We start from the raw sequence: 18,710 nt of genomic DNA, 5'->3' as shown, positions 1-18,710 counted from the left end.
AAAAAGTTTGAAATATCCAATAAATGTCGTTCCACTTCACGATTGTGTCCCACTTGTTGTTGATTCTTCACAAAAAAATACAGTTTTATATCTTTATGTTTGAAGCCTGAAATGTGGCAAAAGGTTGCAAAGTTCAAGGGGGCCGAATACTTTCGCAAGGCACTGTATGTTTTTAACAATATGCTATTGGGCTCATCATGGTGTCTAAACACTTTTGGAGTAGAATGTATTTTTAATGTCACTGTAAATGACATCAGTCATTCTACAAAAAATATCCTGGGGTGGCACCCCCCGCCCCTTTGACTTTATCCACCGTGACAAAACAAATTATAGTGGAAAAACTAACAGGAAATGTACAAGTTTGTGAAAAGTTATGATTTAGCGCCTAACTGACTCAGTGGCTCCTTCACCTGCTCATCAGAGCATAGGATTATTAATTACAACATCTCATGTGTATTGTAGACAACACTAATCCTGTGTGTGTGAACTGTATGTTTGTGTGTGCTTCTCCTCTCCCACATAGGAATCAATCAGTTCAACCCCATGGCAATGCAGAACGTGCAGATGTCCCAGGCGCCCATGGGGGCCCGCGCCGCCTCGCCCATGAACCACTCGCAGCAGATGAACATGAGCTCTGTCCCAGCGGTGAGACCTCCATGCTCCCTCTATGCCCCAGTTAACTCTTTCCTTCCTTCTGGATCTCCTTCTCTCCCTTTCTCCTCTCTCACTTCCTCTCTGTCTTGCTCCCCCTCTCTCACTTCCTCTCCCCCTCTCGCACTTCCTCTCCCCGTCTTGCTCCCCCTCTCGCACTTCCTCTCCCCTTCTTGCTCCCCCATCTCTCACTTCCTCTCCCCGTCTTGCTCCCCCTCTCACTTCCTCTCCCCGTCTTGCTCCACTAGTGTCTATAGAAAGTCTTCACCTCCTTGAGGGTTTTAAACATGGATTAAATTAGATTTTATTTCTACACAAACTACTCTACATTTTCAAAGTGAAAGAAAGTTATAAAAAATAGCTGAAAAGTAAAACTGTGGCGGGCTGACCTTAACTTTTTACCTGGGCTTTGGTCCTTTTCATATTTATTTTCATCCTGACAAACTCCCCATTCCCTGCCGGTGACAAGCATACCCGTAACATGATGCTGCCCCCACAATACTTCAAAATGGGGAGGGTTTCACGCTTGGATTTGACCCAACCCCGTAGTTTTTAATTTAGGCTAAAAAGTGTTGTCTTGCAATATTATTTACAGAATGGATGATTAGGAATGGATTAAACACAGGCTTCTTCTCACTTCGTCATACAGGCCAGTAATATGGAGTGAATCCAATGTTGTTGATCCCTTTGTGCGTTCAAGTATTGTGGTGTCAGCATACTTGTATTGGGTTATCAGCAGTGAAAATAAATATGGAAGGAGCAAAGACCAGTTAAAAAGTTACATAACTCACCTCAATCCTCTGAAAACCCTGGGATAAGGTTTTGTTTTTCTGTGGGACAATTACACAGATTTTTATGCAAAAGACTCACCAAAATGGCATTCCAAGAGGGTTTGTGAGTGGTGTAGTCTGTCCTGACTTGAATCTGCTTTAAAAAAGTCTGCGACAAGGTTTGAATATTGCTGTCCGTGTTGTAGCTTCGACCCTACTTTACATCACATGAGGTTTTTGTGTTGAGCCTCCATCGGTTGAGACACAACATTAAATCAAATGTATTTATATAGCCCTTCTTACATCAGCTGATATCTCAAAGTGCTGTACAGAAACCCAGCCTAAAACCCCAAACAGCAAGCAATGCGGGTGTAGAAGCACGGTGGCTAGGAAAAACTCCCTAGAAAGGCCAAAACCTAGGAAGAAACCTAGAGAGGAACCAGGCTATGTGGGGTGGCCAGTCCTCTTCTGGCTGTGCCGGATTGAGATTATAACAGAACATGGCCAAGATGTTCAAATGTTCATAAATGACCAGCATGGTCAAAATAATAATAATCACAGGCAGAACAGTTGAAACTGGAGCAGCAGCACGGCTAGGTGGACTGGGGACAGCAAGGAGTCATCATGCCAGGTAGTCCTGAGGCATGGTCCTAGGGCTCAAGTCCTCCGAGAGAGAGAAAGAAAGAGAATTAGAGAGAGCATACTTAAATTCACACAGGACACCGGATAGGACAGGAAAAGTACTCCAGATATAACAAACTGACCATAGCCCCCCGACACAAACTACTGCAGCATAAATACTGGAGGCTGAGACAGGAGGGGTCAGGAGACACTGTGGCCCCATCCGATGATACCCCCGGACAGGGCCAAACAGGAAGGATATAACCCCACCCACTTTGCCAAAGCACAGCCCCCACACCACTAGAGGGATATCGTCAACCACCAACTTACCATCCTGAGACAAGGCCGAGTATAGCCCACAAAGATCTCCGCCACGGCACAACCCAGACAGGAAGATCACATCAGTGACGCACCCCTCCTAGGGACTGTATGAAAGAGCCCTAGTAAGCCAGTGACTCAGCCCCTGTAATAGGGTTAGAGAATCCCAGTGGAAAGAGGGGAACCGGCCAGGCAGAGACAGCAAGGGCGGTTCGTTGCTCCAGAGCCTTTCCGTTCACCTTCACACTCCTGGGCCAGACTATACTCAATCATATGACCCACTGAAGAGATGAGTCTTCAGTAAAGACTTAAAGGTTGAGACCGAGTATGCTTCTCTCACATGGGTAGGCAGACCATTCCATAAAAATGGAGCTCTATAAGAGAAAGCCCTGCCTCCAGCTGTTTGCTTAGAAATTCTAGGGACAATTAGGAGGCCTGCGTCTTGTGACCGTAGCGTACGTGTAGGTATGTACGGCAGGACCAAATCAGAGAGATAGGTAGGAGCAAGCCTGTGTAATGATTTGTAGGTTAGCAGTAAAACCTTTAACTCAGCCCTTGCCCTGACATGGCCTTGAATACAGGGTCGGTGTCATTTCAATCATATCAACATAATGAATAGAATGGACCTATCCCTTCAGACCACTGCAATTTAGCTGGAACACCATTTTACATTTTAATGTCATTGACATTTTAGCTTCTAATTACTACCACAAAGATTGATGCCGGTCCACCCACCGTCGAATGTCAACTGAGATGGTCATGTCTATTATATTATCTGTATTTCTAGGATTTCTGTAGATTTCCTATGGAAGATTGAGGCCGGTCCACCCACCGTCGAATGTCAACTGAGATGGTCATGTCTATTATATTATCTGTATTTCTAGGATTTCTGTAGGTTTCCTATGGAAGATTGAGGCCGGTCCACCCACCGTTGAATGTCAACTGAGATGGTCATGTCTATTATATTATCTGTATTTCTAGGATTTCAGTAGGTTTCCTATGGAAGATTGAGGCCGGTCCACCCACCGTTGAATGTCAACTGAGATGGTCATGTCTATTATATTATCTGTATTTCTAGGATTTCTGTAGGTTTCCTATGGAAGATTGAGGCCGGTCCACCCACCGTTGAATGTCAACTGAGATGGTCATGTCTATTATATTATCTGTATTTCTAGGATTTCTGTAGGTTTCCTATGGAAGATTGAGGCCGGTCCACCCACCGTTGAATGTCAACTGAGATGGTCATGTCTATTATATTATCTGTATTTCTAGGATTTCAGTAGGTTTCCTATGGAAGATTGAGGCCGGTCCACCCACCGTTGAATGTCAACTGAGATGGTCATGTCTATTATATTATCTGTATTTCTAGGATTTCAGTAGGTTTCCTATGGAAGATTGAGGCCGGTCCACCCACCGTTGAATGTCAACTGAGATGGTCATGTCTATTATAGTATCTGTATTTCTAGGATTTCTGTAGGTTTCCTATGGAAGATTGAGGCCGGTCCACCCACCGTCGAATGTCAACTGAGATGGTCATGTCTATTATATTATCTGTATTTCTAGGATTTCTGTAGGTTTCCTATGGAAGATTGAGGCCGGTCCACCCACCGTTGAATGTCAACTGAGATGGTCATGTCTATTATATTATCTGTATTTCTAGGATTTCTGTAGGTTTCCTATGGAAGATTGAGGCCGGTCCACCCACCGTCGAATGTCAACTGAGATGGTCATGTCTATTATAGTATCTGTATTTCTAGGATTTCAGTAGGTTTCCTATGGAAGATTGAGGCCGGTCCACCCACCGTTGAATGTCAACTGAGATGGTCATGTCTATTATATTATCTGTATTTCTAGGATTTCAGTAGGTTTCCTATGGAAGATTGAGGCCGGTCCACCCACCGTCGAATGTCAACTGAGATGGTCATGTCTATTATAGTATCTGTATTTCTAGGATTTCTGTAGGTTTCCTATGGAAGATTGAGGCCGGTCCACCCACCGTCGAATGTCAACTGAGATGGTCATGTCTATTATAGTATCTGTATTTCTAGGATTTCTGTAGGTTTCCTATGGAAGATTGAGGCCGGTCCACCCACCGTCGAATGTCAACTGAGATGGTCATGTCTATTATAGTATCTGTATTTCTAGGATTTCAGTAGGTTTCCTATGGAAGATTGAGGCCGGTCCACCCACCGTTGAATGTCAACTGAGATGGTCATGTCTATTATATTATCTGTATTTCTAGGATTTCAGTAGGTTTCCTATGGAAGATTGAGGCCGGTCCACCCACCGTCGAATGTCAACTGAGATGGTCATGTCTATTATAGTATCTGTATTTCTAGGATTTCAGTAGGTTTCCTATGGAAGATTGAGGCCGGTCCACCCACCGTCGAATGTCAACTGAGATGGTCATGTCTATTATAGTATCTGTATTTCTAGGATTTCAGTAGGTTTCCTATGGAAGATTGACAAGAATACTTTAAAACAACATATTCCCATTCAAGTCAACATTCTCTGACGTGTGGACCTCCAACCGTCTTTGTGGTACCATTTTTGAAATTTCCATTTGGTTCCCATTTTAGTACATTTATCTGTCATAAGACAACCACCCTGTATTCAAGAGCATGTTGTTTCAACCGATGGCGGGCAAAACACAAAAACCTCAGATCAGGTAAAATAAGGTCTAAGCTACATGTGAATATGAGAGAGAAAAATCTGAGTTTAAGAGTTTTTAGGTAATTGACGTTTTAATGTTTATACACTTTTTTAAATTATAAATAGTTTGATAATCTTTTAAATATCATCACTCTGAACCCTTTATCTTCTCCAGTGATGAACTGGATGTCTTGGCAAATCCAATATTTAGCCGATGTCATTGCTGGTGTTGTGAAATGCTTGTATGGTGGGCTATGCAAAATAGGTAAACTTTGAGCAACTTTATCTCTTGAATGTTTTGGCATTCAGGTCCAAAATGTCACTTTCTGAGCCCATCTACAACGGGCAAATATGTATGGAAGGTTGTATTCCAATGGAAAGGGGTGTTGTAAAATAAATGTACTCTGTAGCCTCCTCGTTTCTACTGGGAAAGTGGTTGAGCATTGTATATGTCTTAAATGAGTTGGGTTGGAGTTTCACTGTTGAATGTGTAACTACTTCTAGTTGTTGCCTCTCTGCCTTCTGCTTTCTAATCAGCACACTGTTAGTTTATTACGTCGCAGGCCTTTCATAAGGAGTATTGTCTTGGTGGCATGTGTGTGTTATTGTATCCCATTCAGACCTGGGTTTAAATACTTTTCTACATCTTAAAAAAAAACTTTGAGCATTTCCTTTAGCCCGCCTGGAGTAACAGGTTGGTGGGGTTTGCACTTTTGTGACTTTTCTATTGGTTCCATTTCACCCGGCAACCTCAATTAAGCACAGCTGAAGTTTTAAAAATAATGAATTTGAAATAGTATTTGAACCCAGTTCTGATCTCATTTAGATGCGTAGTTATTCTTGGCAAGGTCTCAATGCAAGATAGAGGTTTCCTCTCTATAACGTGTCTGTTTTTTTCTTCTCCTTTCCCCAGATGGGCATGTCCCCATCCAGGATGCCCCAGGTGCAAGGCATGATGGGACAGCACGCCAACAGCATGGTGGGACAGACAGCTAATCAGAGCCAGTTCATGCCCCAGAGCCAATTCTCTCCCAACACCGCCCCTGGCGGGGGAATGATGATGAACAACCTGGGCTCCCTCGGCCAGCCGCAAGCACAGGCAGCTGTCACTCAGGTGAGGAGAGAGACACTCACACAGATGGGGCTTGTGATCTGTTGCATTGATAATCTCTGCTGTTGGTTTGATCATATGTGAAGAAGCTGCGTTGTATGTGTTTATGGTTGTCAATATAAGTGTAGTGTTAGAATATGTACGTGTCTGAGTGGGTAGGTTTGTAACTCTGTGTGAAGATGTAATAGTAGATGGAGCTCTAACTGTAACTTCTGTATCCCAGCCCCCCCTGCCCCGCGGCACCCCTCCACCCAACGCCTCGGCTAACCTGCAGCAGCTCCAGCACCCCCACTCCCACCCACCCCCCCAGGCTCAGCCTTCGCCGTCCTCCACCCCCACTCATGTCCCCAGTGGCGGCCTCACCGCCCGACCCCCCTCGACCCTGGGCATGCAGTCCCCTGCTGCCCCCTCCCAGCCGCTCACGCCCCTGCAGCATCAGCAACCGGGGACCCCCAGCCAGACGCAGCCCAGCTCAGTGCAGCCCCCCAGCACACCGGTAAACTACCTGCTTAGGATCCACAACACTCTTATAGGGAGTTATCCTGACCTGGTGAACTGACGAGCATAACTCATGGCTAGTTATATTCTTTCACTTGGGCCCAGAGTATTTCCTGCTTAGGTCATGTAGTCAGGAAATAAATAGATGCTCTTTTTAAAGCAGCCTTTGTTACGGTCATGCAGCTTTTCCACATGTAAAAAGGTCTATTGAAGGAACAGCATGATTGGAGTGATACTAAAGCTTTATTAACAATATGGTGTTTCTTTCACATGCCAGCTCTTAATGACTTGTTGTTGTGCCAGTCAACAGTTATAGCCAGCACCCAGCCTTCGCTTTTGAAGGGTTTGAAGGGTCATTCTCAAATGTTTCCCCTCTAGCTGTCCCAGGCGCCAGCCAGCATAGATAACCGCATGCCCACCCCAGGCTCGGTGGCAGAGGTCCACTCCCAACAGGCCCCACCAGACATGGCCCAAACGGAGCACAAAGCCGAGCTCAAAGACGAGGAGGAGGAGGAGGACGACGACGAGGACGACGACTGTGGCTCGGGGAAAAAGCAGCCCAGCGACTTCAAAATGGAGGTGAGGATCAATATTGACTACAAGACACTTGACCAACCAGAGATTTCTATTTATATGTACATTATGAATGCAAGTGCTCTTGGATGGAAATATTAAAATGCATATGAACTCATCTGGTACGGTGGCCATGTTGCCCTCCATCTTTCAAAACGTAGTGTCCTACAGAATGATCTAAGTGCACCCTCTAAATGTAGCTGTGCCCCATAGCAGGACGAAGACCAAAAAGACACCAAACCCCTCACGGTCAAGGAGGAGGAGCCAGACGGGGCGGAGCCTAAGCAGGAGCCAATGGAGACAAAGGAGGGGAAGAAGCCGGAGATTAAGAATGAACCCAAAGAGGAGGAGGAGGGCGGGGTCAACGGCACTTCAGCGTCCACCTCCCCCACCCAGAACCGCAAAAAAAGTGAGGACCTGGTTTCTATAAAACTAGCCGGGGCCAGGAGTTTTTCCAATGACAAGTAGTTTTTCCCCAGTTGGTCCTATCTTATTGCAGCTCTTTCCTCAGTTATGTCAGTCCTTACCTTTACCCTGTTTAGTTTATTAGGATCCCCATTAGCTACTGCAAATGCAGCATCTACTCTTCCTGCAGTCCACATGAAACGTACAAATACATGACAAAATACAGAACCGTAATAGACTAGAACAACCGAAGGTATTACAATTACAAAAATAAGAGTTTGATATTGGAAAGATGACAAGAGACAACACATACTATTTAAACACTATATTCTTATATCCAGTTAAATGAGCTCTTTAGAGGAGAGGTGATGTGATTCAATATGTTCTGTTTGTAAAGCTAAGAGAGTAACCTCTGACCAGAGCATTCCACTATGAGACGGCTCTATGCAGAACTGAGCGATGCATTCAATGTGTTTTTGGTTTGGGTGCTGTGATTCAATATGTTCTGTTTGTAAAGCTAAGAGAGTAACCTCTGGCAGAGCATTCCACTATGAGACTGCTCTATGCAGAACTGAGCGATGCATTCAATGTGTTTTTGGTTTGGGTGCTGTGATTCAATATGTTCTGTTTGTAAAGCTAAGAGAGTAACCTCTGGCAGAGCATTCCACTATGAGACGGCTCTATGCAGAACTGAGCGATGCATTCAATGTGTTTTTGGTTTGGGTGCTGTGATTCAATATGTTCTGTTTGTAAAGCTAAGAGAGTAACCTCTGACCAGAGCATTCCACTATGAGACGGCTCTATGCAGAACTGAGCGATACATTCAATGTGTTTTTGGTTTGGGTGCTGTGATGAAACCCATGGTGGTGTGTCTGTTTTGTAGTGTATGTAATAGATTATACTAGTGGTTAGTATTCAACACGTTTCTTAAAAAGACTAGAAGATAATTAGTACATTTCTCCTCAACCATGAGACTATCATGCATGTTGTTGATATTTGTTCTGTGTGTGCTGCTCTGAGCCAGCTGCAACTTTGCCAGGTCTTTCTTTGCTGCACTGGACCGTATTACCGGACAGTAATCAAGATGAGATGAGACCAGAGCCTGAACAACTAGGACAAGTTGACCTTTGTGTCAAAAACACAGAGCATCTTTTTACAACACATACCTCTCTCCCCATCTTCACAACAACTCTGTCAATATGACTTGACCATGATAACTGACCCTGTGAAGACACTGAAGTGTTCTGAATGTCAGATAGAAATAGAATAAATAGTCTTCGCGATCTCCCTTTTCCACATGACAGGTTTTTACTTTTTGTTCTTCATGATAGATTTCTATGATGTTGTACATGATTCATTTGAATAGAGCCCTGACCACTCTGTCCTTGCTGCAGTCTTTAAGCCAGAGGAGCTGCGCCAGGCCCTGATGCCCACACTAGAGGCCCTCTACAGACAGGACCCCGAGTCTCTGCCCTTCAGACAGCCTGTCGACCCCATGCTGCTGGGCATCCCTGTGAGTACACACATACTCATGTACATGCACTTAGATAGTCGTACACCCTGAGAGTCTCTCTCTTGATTGGTTATGCCTAGTCATGTATTGATATGAAAACAAATGAACTCGTTACTCAGTTCTATGCAGATTTCATAGATCTAGCCGAGGCTCAATAAGGATGAAGGATCTCTCTCATAACCATGTCCATATCATTCTGGTCAGAGCTATCAGTGAAGCTCTCACAATATCAGTGAAGCTCTCACAATATCAGTGAAGCTCTCACAATATCAGTGAAGCTCTCACAATATCAGTGAAGCGCTGTCTCTCACAGCCACATGTCATTGATTGTCCTGAAGCTTGATAGCGAATGATAAGGCACTCTTAACTCAGTACCACTTAACTCTCTTATAACCATTCCCCCCCTTCAGGACTACTTTGACATAGTGAAGAAACCTATGGACCTGTCCACTATAAAGCGTAAGCTGGACACGGGTCAGTACCAGGAACCCTGGCAGTACGTGGAAGACATCTGGGTCATGTTCAACAACGCCTGGATCTACAACCGCAAGACGTCCCGCGTCTACAAGTACTGCTCCAAGCTGGCCGAGGTGTTTGAGCTGGAGATAGACCCCGTCATGGTCAGCCTGGGCTACTGCTGTGGCAGGAAGGTGAGATGATGGGAGGGAAGGAGGAGGGATGTTAGTGGAGGAAAGAGAAGGAGTAGAGCTGGAGGTTAGTGGTGTTTGAGCTGGAGATAGAACCCGTCATGGTCAGCCTGGGCTACTGCTGTGGCAGGAAGGTGAGATGATGGGAGGAGAGATGGAGGGATGTTAGTGGAGGAAAGAGGAGGAGTAGAGCGGGAGGTTAGTGGTGTTTGAGCTGGAGATAGACCCTGTCATGGTCAGCCTGGGCTACTGCTGTGGCAGGAAGGTGAGATGATGGGAGGGAAGGAGGAGAGATGGAGGGATGTTAGTGGAGGAAAGAGGAGGAGTAGAGCGGGAGGTTAGTGGTGTTTGAGCTGGAGATAGACCCCGTCATGGTCAGCCTGGGCTACTGGAAACTCTCAGCTCTAATTGTAGGTTATCGTTAGGGCCAGGAGAAACTCTCGGCTCTAATTGTAGGTTATCGTTAGGGCCAGGAGAGACTCTCAGTTCTAATTGTAGGTTATCGTTAGGGCCAGGAGAAACTCTCAGCTCTAATAGTATGTTATCGTTAGGGCCAGGAGAAAATCTCAGCTCTAATTGTAGGTTATCGTTAGGGCCAGGAGAAACTCTCAGCTCTAATTGTAGGTTATCGTTAGGGCCAGGAGAAACTCTCAGCTCTAATTGTAGGTTATCGTTAGGGCCAGGAGAGACTCTCAGTTCTAATTGTAGGTTATCGTTAGGGCCAGGAGAAACTCTCAGCTCTAATAGTATGTTATCGTTAGGGCCAGGAGAAACTCTCATCTCTAATTGTAGGTTATCGTTAGGGCCAGGAGAAACTCTCAGCTCTAATTGTATGTTATCGTTAGGGCCAGGAGAAACTCTCAGCTCTAATTGTAGGTTATCGTTAGGGCCAGGAGAAACTCTCAGCTCTAATTGTAGGTTATCGTTAGGGCCAGGAGAAACTCTCAGCTCTAATTGTAGGTTATCGTTAGGGCCAGGAGAAACTCTCAGCTCTAATTGTATGTTATCGTTAGGGCCAGGAGAAACTCTCAGCTCTAATTGTATGTTATCGTTAGGGCCAGGAGAAACTCTCAACTCCAATTGTAGGTTATCGTTAGGACCAGGAGAAACTCTCAGCTCTAATTGTAGGTTATCGTGAGGGCCAGGAGTTACCTAAATAGGGAGAACTTGTGTCCCTTGATATACGGGTTTGTTAGCCAGGTTTGGGCTGTTGACGCCCTCAAGGTGGGAAACCATGGCACATTGCTGCTGATGACCTACAGTGCATTCGGAAAGTTTTCAGACCCTGTTTCCACATTTTTTTGTTACGTGCCAGCCTTATTCTAAAATTGATTAAATAAATAAAAATCCTTATCAATCTAAACACAACACCCTATAATTACAAAGCAAAAGCAGTTTTTTTATAAAAAAAATAAACTGAAATACCTTATTTACATAATTATTCAAACCCTTGTCTATGAGCAGCAATCGGTGAAGAAGGGCCTTTGAGGGACATGACCAAGAACCCGATGGTCACTCTGACCGGGTCACTCTGACCGAGTCCCTCTGGAGATTGGAGAATGAATACATTTTTTAATTAAAAATAATAATAATAATTAGCCAGAAGAAAGCCCTTCTTACATCAGCTGATGTCACAAAGTGCTGTACAGAAACCCAACCTAAAACCCCAAACAGCAAGCAATGCAGGTGTAGAAGCACGGTGGCTAGGAAAAACTCCCTAGAAAGGCCAAAACCTAGGAAAAAACAGAGTGAACCAGGCTATGAGGGGTGACCAGTCCTCTTCTGGCTGTGCCGGGTGGAGATTATAACAGAACATGGCCAAGATGTTCAAATGTTCATAGGTGACCAGCATGGTCAAATAATGGTAATCACAGTGGTTGTAGAGGGTGCAACAGGTCAGCACCTCAAGAGTAAATGTCAGTTGGCTTTTCATAGCTGATCATTCAGAGTATCTCTACCGCTCCTGCTGTTTCTGGAGAGTTGAAAACAGCAGGTCCGGGACAAGGTAGCACTTCCAGTGAACAGATCAGGGTTCCACAGCCGCAGGCAGAACAGTTGAAACTGGAGCAGCAGCAAGGACTCATCAGGCCAGGTAGTCCTGAGGCATGGCCCTAGGGCTCAGAGAGGAGAAATACTCAAGACATAAGACTGACCCTAGCCCCCCGACACAAACTATTGCAGCATAAATACTGGAGGCTGAGACTGGAGGGGTCGGGAAACAATGTCGGCCCGTCCGACGATACCCCCGGACAGAACCTTCCAGAAGGGCAACAATCTCTGCAGCACTCCACCAATCAGGCCTTTATGGTAGAGTGGCTAGACGGAAGCCACTCCTCAGTAAAAGGCAACATGACAGCGCGCTCGGAGTTGGCCAAAAGGCCTCCCAGACCATGAGAAGCAAGATTCTTTGGTCTGATGAAACCAAGATTGAAGTCTTTGGCCTGAATGCCAAGTGTCACATCTGGAGGAAACCTGGCACCATCCCTACAGTGAAGCATGCTGGTGGCAGCATCATGCTGTGGGGATGTTTTTCAGCGGCAGGGACTGGGAGCCTAGTCCCAATCGAGGGAAAGATGAACGGAGCATTATACAGAGAGATCCTTGATGAAAACCTGCTCCAGAGAGCTCAGGACCTCAGAGTGGGGTGAAGGTTCACCTTCCAACAGGACAATGACCCTAAGCACACAGCCAAGACAACGCAGGAGTGGCTTCAGGACAAGTCTCAGAATGTCTTTGAGTGGCCCAGCCAGAGCCCGGACTTCAACCCGATTGAACATCTCTGCAGAGACCTGAAAAAGCTGTGCAGCGACACACCCCATCCAACCTGACAGAGCTTGAGAGGATCTGCAGAGAAGAATGGGAGAAACTCCCCATCCAACCTGACAGAGCTTGAGAGGATCTGCAGAGAAGAATGGGAGAAACTCCCCATCCAACCTGACAGAGCTTGAGAGGATCTGCAGAGAAGAATGGGAGAAACTCCCCATCCAACCTGACAGAGCATGAGAGGATCTGCAGAGAAGAATGGGAGAGACTCCCCAAATACAGGTGTGCCAAGCTTGTAGCGTCACCTAAGACTGAAGGCTGTAATCGCTGCCAGAGGTGCTTCTACAAAGTACTGAGTAAAGGGTCTGAATATTTTTGTGATGTGTGATATTTTTTTGCAAGAATGTCTGAACCTGTTTTTGCTTTGTCGTTATGGGGTGTGGATTGATGAGGGGAAAAAAACAATCTATTTTAGAATAAGACTGTAACTGAACAATGTGGATAAAGTCAAGGGGTTTGAATATTTTACCAATGCACTGTACTGTCATTTAAGAGGATACAATGCCCTGCAATTCTAATCAGGTTTTACTGGTCACATACACATATTTAGCGGATGCTTGTGTTCCTAGCGCCAACAATGCAGTACTATCTAACAATACACACAATCTAAAAGTAAAATAATGGAGTTAAGAAATATATGAATATTAGATAGAGCAATGTCAGAGTGGCATTGACTAAAATACAGTAGAATAGAATACAGTATATACATATGAGATGAGTAAAGCAGTATGTCATCATTATTTGAACTTGATTAAAGTGACTAGTGTTCCATTATTAAAGTGGCCAGTGATTCCAAGTCTATGTATATAGGGCAGCAGCCTCTAAGGTGCAGGGTTGAGTAACCGGGTGGAAGTCGGTTAGTGATGGTATTTAAGTCTGAAATGACACGACAAGAAACATCCCTAACCCCTCCAGACATGCATAACCATGCGCTGCTGTTGACTGTGTGACAGACAGCCACCTGTATGACCCCATGGCTAGATGGTCCTTAAAAAAGATGGAAACACTTGACTTAACATGATGAGCCTTTTGACTTCCTGTCGTACTTGTGACACTGAGTGTGCTTCCCAAATGGCACTCTATTCCCTATGTAGTGCACTATGCCCTATGGGCCCTGGTAAAAAAAAAGTATACTACATAGGGAATAGAGTGCCCTTTGGGATGTAAGCCTGAGACTATTACGTACCAGTGAAAGGGGAACTTTCAGAGGAACACTAGGTTTTAATTTGGGAGAATCTGTGGACAGGACTGACCTGGCTGAATGCTAGACAGTGTAGAAGTGGATTCACTAACCCTTTCTCCCTGTGTTCCTCCACAGTTTGAGTTCTCACCCCAGACCCTCTGCTGCTATGGCAAGCAGCTGTGCACCATCTCCAGAGACGGAACCTACTTCAGCTACCAGAACAGGTAAGTCCACACTCCTGGTGGGGGGGGGGGGGGTGTTGTAAGTAGGCAGGGCAGGTGAAGGAAAGGGGGAGATGGAGAGAGAAAGGGGAATAGGATTGTGCTCTCACAGTACATTGTAATGTTAGTTCAGGTCCATGTAATACAATGAATAATTATGTTGAGAGTATTCTAAGAGGGTATTTCACCAGAGGGATGGTGCGTACTGGATACTGGAAGGGTTACATGTTGTTAAAAGTAGTGTAGCCTACATTGACAGGATCTTCAGGTTTCCCTTCAAGCCCGATGTGCTGCAATATCAGCACCACTGCTCCCCCTGCTGTTCACACATTGCTATTGCACTTCAGTAGCTCCAAATATTGCAGATGCATTGCAGTTGCATGTAGTGGAGTTAATCTGAACTCAGCGCAGTGAAGCTCGTTAGGGTTAACTACTCTATCCCTTCTGGAAGCATGTTGATGCATTTTACACTAGTTATTTACCCACATTACCCACATTTTTTAAAAGAAATTTCAACAAAAATTGTTATGAAAAGTTCCAAAGACAAGCAGAGGTGATCCATATGTCTGTGTGTTCTGTGTGCATCCCTCTCTCCCCTACATCACCAGGGCTGGCATTCACTCCAACAGTCTCCCAACTGACATGATCATATCAATCATATCATATGCCTGCGCATTACTAAAGCTTTACGTGGAGAAGTAGTGGAACCTAGTAGTTCAGCGAAGTGGTTATACTTAGTAGTATGGATATTCAGATGTACTAATGATTTACTTTGCTTATGTTAACATTCATGTTCCTCCCATCAACATGGTTAGTGTTCCTGTGTCATTTCAGTATGCTTGTATAAGAAGATGTGTGAATGACTGTCATGACCATTCTCATGGTGACTAACCTGTGTTCTACCTTCACTCTGCCCTGTCCTCTTGTCTCTGTCCTGTCTTTCTGTCCTCTGTCTTTCTTTCCTCTTGTCTCTGTCCTGTCTTTCTGTCATCTTGTCTCTGTCCTGTCTTTCTGTCCTCTTGTCTCTGTCCTCTGTCCTCTGCCTGTGTTATGCTCTGCCATTCTGCCACCCATTGTGCCATTCTGACAACCATTTCCGCAACTCATTCTGCCACACGTGTGCCGGCTTGCCAACTTTCCCTGTGCTTCTGCTACTGTGTGCCCGCTCTAGCTCACCCAAATATGGCCTTGTTGCCGACAGGTATCACTTCTGTGAGAAGTGCTTCAACGAGATCCAGGGCAATAGCGTCACCCTGGGAGACGACCCGGCACAGCCACAGACGTAAGTTCGTGGTGGAATCTGTGGTAACGTTTTCATGTCAATACATTGAAAAAACACTGGGAAACAATGCTCTGTTTGATTTGGATTAGTTCTGTAGTTTTTATATTTTTTACCAATCCTAACTTTCACTTAACTTGAATTTTCATCAATACATGACTAAGTGAACATTTTGTTAGTGGATGTAACCACCCTTAAGTCTCCACTGATTCCATCTTTCCTTAGTGGATATCATTAGTCCATGATTATAAATACTGGTCCAGAAGTGGTAGGCTTAGCTAATTATAGTCAAAGCTTATGAAAAAAGGGAATCTGTATTCATATGAGTGGGCTGCGTGTTGGGGGCGTTGGCTGTAGAGTATCAGAACTGATTCTAACTGGTCGTCCGTTGTCTCTCTGTCCTCCAGTATGATATCTAAAGACCAGTTTGAAAAGAAGAAAAATGACATGTTGGATCCAGAACCGTGAGTATTGGTGTACCTTACCGTCTCAAACTGTTTACGTTTGATGGGGATTTAGCCCTTTTCATTCTGCTTTAAAGCTTCTAAATCCGTTGGCGATGAGCCGTCATGTACAGTATGCATCACAGTATGCATCACAGTATGCATCACAGTATGCATCACAGTATGCATCACAGTATGCATCACAGTATGTACAGTATGCATCACAGTATGTACAGTATGCATCACAGTACTGGCTTTATTTGGACCATTTAAAAACACTAATCAGCCACACAAGTGGATACACTGCATTTAAAATACCGGAGGATGAAAGTATTGTCCTGAGCTGAGAGATCTGTCAAACAAAGACATGAAAATGAATAACCATTGATGGTGAATAGTGTATGAGCCTTGTCTCTTGCACCTGTCCCTCGCTTTTCCCATTCGATCACGGAGCGTGAGATGACCTCCCCAAGTACATGGGCAATGGTGGCTGCAAAAGTGTTTTGAATTAGGTGACAATTCTAACTGATATTTTATGTAACTAGATTCATTACTATCAGTCAATGACATTTTCCACTACATTTTTAAAGGGTGTATACCAAGGTTCGGGATCAATTCCATTTCAATCGTGAATTTTAATGAATTGAAGTCACTTCCTGAATTGACCCCCAACTCTTGTACATACAGTTGTCCAACGCATTAGTATTTTGTCTCACGCCCATATGTCAGTCAACTGTTGTATCTATTACCCACTCTGCAGTATCTGTGAACAAGCAAGTCTCTTCTTGGAGACCGAGGTGTTGGTGTACCTTCCCTGACCAGCCTTCTCTCTCTCCTCACACAGGTTTGTTGAATGTAAAGACTGTGGACGGAAGATGCACCAGATCTGTGTGCTGCATTATGATGTCATCTGGCCATCGGGGTAAGCCTCATGTACCCTGAACAGACAAACGGCCCGTGTGTCTTCTGATCACTGTTTCTGACTGTCTATTTGACACTTCCACTTTCCCTCAGCTTCATTTGCGACATCTGTCTGAAGAAGTCCGGCAAGACGAGGAAAGAGAACAAGTTCGCTGCCAAAAGTAAGTTGGAGATTGTGTTGAATAATTGTGGCGATCCGAGTGGATCCACCATTGTAGACGTGTGATGGAAGTTATTTCAGTAACTGGTAATGAGGATGTGAGGTTTGATATGACCTGCATCTGTATAACCTGTAGGACAACTGAACTATTTGATGGTATCTGTCTCGCAGGGCTACAGACGACGAGGTTGGGCATGTACATCGAGGACCGGGTGAATAAGTACTTGAAGAGACAGAACCACCCTGAGGCCGGGGAGGTGTTTGTACGGGTGGTGGCTAGCTCCGACAAAAATGTTGAAATCAAACCTGGCATGAAATCTAGGTAAGGAAGGACTGCAGCTGCTCCAACAGTGAAATGACCCCTTATCAATACTTTTAAAACCAGTTTATTGAACATGAAATCTAGGTAAGGAAGGACTGCAGCTGCTCCAACAGTGAAATGACCCCTTATCAATACTTTTAAAACCAGTTTATTCAACATGTTGAGAAAGATGTTCATTGAGGATTGTTCTAATAAAGTTGTCTTCCAAGAGTTGCTCCAATATGTTTTTCATCTTCAGTTTGCTCCTTTGTTCATGCACCTTGGTTGGAAAGCGATGGCGCGGTAGTGTTCTTGATAGTGCTGAGGAGATTCTGTGGCAGAAGGCGTCTACACCGTTAATGATGAGTGACGTTCCCTGTGGTTGTGGATGTGGAGATTTCTCCCTTACTAGTAAAAGCACTATATAAATGTTTCATTCACTAATGAATTGATTAACTGTGTTTGTCTCCCCAGGTTTGTGGACTCGGGTGAAATGCAGGAGACCTTCCCTTACAGAACCAAAGCACTTTTTGCCTTTGAGGAGATTGACGGTGTGGACGTGTGTTTCTTTGGTATGCACGTCCAGGAGTACGGTTCCGAGTGCGCCTTCCCCAACACCAGGTAACACTTTATAACGTAGTGGTAACACAACATAATACACCTAACAGTAATACACTCCTTCCCCAACACCAGGTAACACTTTATAACTTAGTGATAACGCAACATAATACACTTCTTAACAGTAATACACTCCTTCCCCAACACCAGGTAACACTTTATAACGTAGTGATAACACAACATAATACACTTCTTAACAGTAATACACTCCTTCCCCAACACCAGGTAACACATTATAACGTAGTGGTAACACAACATAATACACCTAACAGTAATACACTCCTTCCCCAACACCAGGTAACACTTTATAACGTAGTGATAACACAACATAATACACTTCTTAACAGTAATACACTCCTTCCCCAACACCAGGTAACACTTTATAACGTAGTGGTAACACAACATAATACACTTCTTAACAGTAATACACTCCTTCCCCAACACCAGGTAATACTTTATAACGTAGTGATAACACAACATAATACACTTCTTAACAGTAATACACTCCTTCCCCAACACCAGGTAACACTTTATAACTTAGTGATAACACAACATAATACACTTCTTAACAGTAATACACTCCTTCCCCAACACCAGGTAACACTTTATAACGTAGTGGTAACACAACATAATACACTTCTTAACAGTAATACACTCCTTCCCCAACACCAGGTAACACTTTATAACGTAGTGATAACACAACATAATACACTTCTTAACAGTAATACACTCCTTCCCCAACACCAGGTAACACTTTATAACGTAGTGATAACACAACATAATACACTTCTTAACAGTAATACACTCCTTCCCCAACACCAGGTAACACTTTATAACGTAGTGGTAACACAACATAATACACTTCTTAACAGTAATACACTCCTTCCCCAACACCAGGTAACACTTTATAACTTAGTGGTAACACAACATAATACACTTCTTAACAGTAATACATTCCTTCCCCAACACCAGGTAACACTTTATAACGTAGTGGTAACACAA

At 44.3% G+C, this 18,710-nt stretch overlaps 1 protein-coding gene across 6 annotated transcripts in view; it reads left to right on the top strand.

Moving 5' to 3' along the window:
- Positions 1-18,710, top strand: part of crebbpb (CREB binding lysine acetyltransferase b) — a 96,789-nt gene that overhangs the window by 63,441 nt on the left and 14,638 nt on the right. Inside the window, exons 12-25 of one of the 6 annotated variants that reach the window (XM_090197314.1) lie at positions 524-645; positions 5,926-6,126; positions 6,347-6,619; positions 7,000-7,200; positions 7,411-7,603; positions 8,994-9,112; positions 9,523-9,762; positions 13,901-13,989; positions 15,188-15,268; positions 15,673-15,729; positions 16,553-16,630; positions 16,723-16,790; positions 16,961-17,111; positions 17,565-17,711. In XM_090197314.1, the coding sequence (XP_090053440.1) occupies positions 524-645; positions 5,926-6,126; positions 6,347-6,619; positions 7,000-7,200; positions 7,411-7,603; positions 8,994-9,112; positions 9,523-9,762; positions 13,901-13,989; positions 15,188-15,268; positions 15,673-15,729; positions 16,553-16,630; positions 16,723-16,790; positions 16,961-17,111; positions 17,565-17,711 (2,020 nt within the window). Of the gene's footprint in view, positions 1-523; positions 646-5,925; positions 6,127-6,346; positions 6,620-6,999; positions 7,201-7,407; positions 7,604-8,993; positions 9,113-9,522; positions 9,763-9,945; positions 10,025-13,900; positions 13,990-15,157; positions 15,269-15,672; positions 15,730-16,552; positions 16,631-16,722; positions 16,791-16,960; positions 17,112-17,564; positions 17,712-18,710 lie in introns of those variants that run through there. The other 5 variants (XM_090197312.1, XM_090197313.1, XM_090197311.1 and 2 more) reach the window with 5 other exon arrangements.

This window comes from Oncorhynchus mykiss, chromosome 13 (genome assembly GCF_057628025.1).
Source record: "Oncorhynchus mykiss isolate SJ-2025 chromosome 13, ASM5762802v1, whole genome shotgun sequence".
NCBI classification, from domain to species: domain Eukaryota; kingdom Metazoa; phylum Chordata; class Actinopteri; order Salmoniformes; family Salmonidae; genus Oncorhynchus; species Oncorhynchus mykiss.
The sequence above is the reverse complement of the archived record's forward strand: the minus strand, read 5'-3'. Positions and strand labels throughout refer to the sequence as shown.